Raw genomic sequence first — 2,134 nt, 5'->3', positions numbered from 1 at the left:
TTAAAATCGCCGATAATTAAAGTGGAATCATCAGTATGTCGTAAACAGATTTCTTCAGCCCTAGTCAAAAACTCAATAAAGGTATGGCAAGGTATATAAGACGGTAAATAAACAACACATATATTCAAACAGACGCTGCCAGTACCAATACATAACCACATGTCTTCAACAGATGTTTGCCAATCCACTCTATTAACAAAATTAAACTTATTGTTTATTGCTATCAAAATCCCACCACCATATTTCTTACAATACACATCTTTAAACAGAGCACTACGGTCTCGACGTACTACAGTATATCTTTGATCAAAGTATTCAGATGAACAGAAAGAATCATCTAACCATGTTTCTGTTAGACATATAACATCATAGTTGTAGCTTAAAATAGACAATAGAATTTCATGCGATTTAGTTTTCATTCCTCTGACATTCTGATAATAAATCGAGATACTGTCCATAAATTAAGAAAATAAACAAATTAAACATGTCTATATAGATACTGAAAACAATAAAAAATAATAATAAATATTAAACAATTTTCTCTAAAGACTGCTTATCCTTAATTAGAATAGTACCCGAATTTTCATTCTTACTTACAAAAATTTTGCCATAGCGAACCCAAACAAACTTATAGGACTTTTCTTTAGCCCTAAGACGTGCAGCAGCATGTAAGGACTTATAAGTCGGAGAAAGGTGCTCAGATACATAAACTGGTTCTCTGTTTCCGCCATAACCCAAAAGACTTGTGTTTAATTTATTATCCGAGTGAGATTTGTTGAACCTAGTTATTGCAGAAAAGAGTTCGTCACGACATCTAGGGCTACGCAGCTTCACTATCACAGAGCGCGGGCGAGACTTATCTTTATTCATACTGGCCACTCGGACGCACTTCACAATATCGCAGTCTTTTAGCGCATACGATACAACACCAGCCAATTGTGTGACGATAGTTGATAATACTTCATTCTTATTTTCAGGTAAACCGTTAATTTCTAGATTCGCCTCGCGCATACTTTGGTCAAGGCTGTTAAATTGCGTTAATAGTTGAGTCACGGTCTTTTGCATATCAGAGTTCTGTGAACGCAATTCAGTATTAGCACGTTGCACAGCCATAAGCTCAGCTTTCAAGTCGTTAACCTGGGAAATGTCGAAGGACGCAGATAACTTAAGCTCATCAATCTGTTTCCTCAACTCGTCCATTTCTAGTCTAAGATCTTTAAAAAAATCCTTTAACTCGTTACGCAGCGTTTTTCTAATTTCCTCGCGTATGGTGCGTCGTATATCGTTACTCCTATTATCTTCGCCTTCTGAGCTATCTTCAAGTACCTCGGATAATGATGTATCGTTTTATACAGGTGACTGGGCTGGGCAGATCAAATAGGTAAATACCGGTAATCAGTTAATTAATTAGAAAATATATTCAGGCTACTCTATTCATGATAATTTTACATTTAGAGACAGAAATCGTAAAAATAAATATGAAGATACCTAGATTTTTCCATCAAGAAATGCTGACAGATTACGAGAGCCCTCTTCACTAAGTAAATATTACACAATATTTACATTATACATAACGTATTAACAACATCTTGTACATACATGAATGTACAAACACGGCAAGCAGGTGTTCTGACAGAGTGCCGATGTAATCGCATTAGATGGGTCAATAGCGGCGAATGTATTAATAGCTTATACTATTTATATCAATATTTGCTTTAGTACTTACTGTATTTATTAGGGTGGTGGTAAATATTTGTAGAATTAGAGAGACTAACTTTATTTAGGTATTTTAGATCGACTAACATTTTGCAGGTTGTCTCTTGCTCATCAACTTAGCCTTTTCCTAACTATGTTGGGGTTGGCTTCCAATCAAATTGCCTATCTGATCTCCTCAACCCAGTTAGCTGGGCAACCTAGGCTCTGTGGTAAGACTGGTTGTCCAACTTTCTAGATTTTGATTAACCGTAACTAATGCGGAGGAACTCATGACAAGATAGTCACTTATCCACGAAACGGCCCCGCCAAGCGTTGTTTGTTTAACATTATGATCGAACTATTAGTGTGGCTATTACTTGGCTATGAGCTCCTCTCTCATATCTCTGACTAGTACTGAAAAAAATATTTTTATTAATTT

General features: G+C 35.9%; 1 protein-coding gene across 1 annotated transcript; it reads right to left on the bottom strand.

Moving 5' to 3' along the window:
- Nucleotides 1–337: 337 nt before the first annotated feature.
- Nucleotides 338–1,200, bottom strand: LOC110373573 (uncharacterized). Its single transcript, XM_021330878.3, has 2 exons — nucleotides 598–1,200; nucleotides 338–349 (listed from the first exon to the last, which is right to left on the bottom strand). The coding sequence occupies exons 1-2, from the start codon at nucleotides 1,198–1,200 to the stop codon at nucleotides 338–340; spliced, it is 615 nt and encodes a 204-aa protein (XP_021186553.2).
- Nucleotides 1,201–2,134: the final 934 nt, after the last annotated feature.

The sequence above is a fragment of the Helicoverpa armigera genome, chromosome 5 (genome assembly GCF_030705265.1).
Source record: "Helicoverpa armigera isolate CAAS_96S chromosome 5, ASM3070526v1, whole genome shotgun sequence".
In the NCBI taxonomy this organism is placed as follows: domain Eukaryota; kingdom Metazoa; phylum Arthropoda; class Insecta; order Lepidoptera; family Noctuidae; genus Helicoverpa; species Helicoverpa armigera.
This window is presented reverse-complemented; position numbering and strand designations above follow the sequence as displayed.

Coding starts and splice junctions, on each gene's coding strand:
- LOC110373573 (XM_021330878.3), bottom strand. CDS start 1,200: ATGGACGAGTTGAGGAAACAGATTGATGAGCTTAAGTTATCTGCGTCC.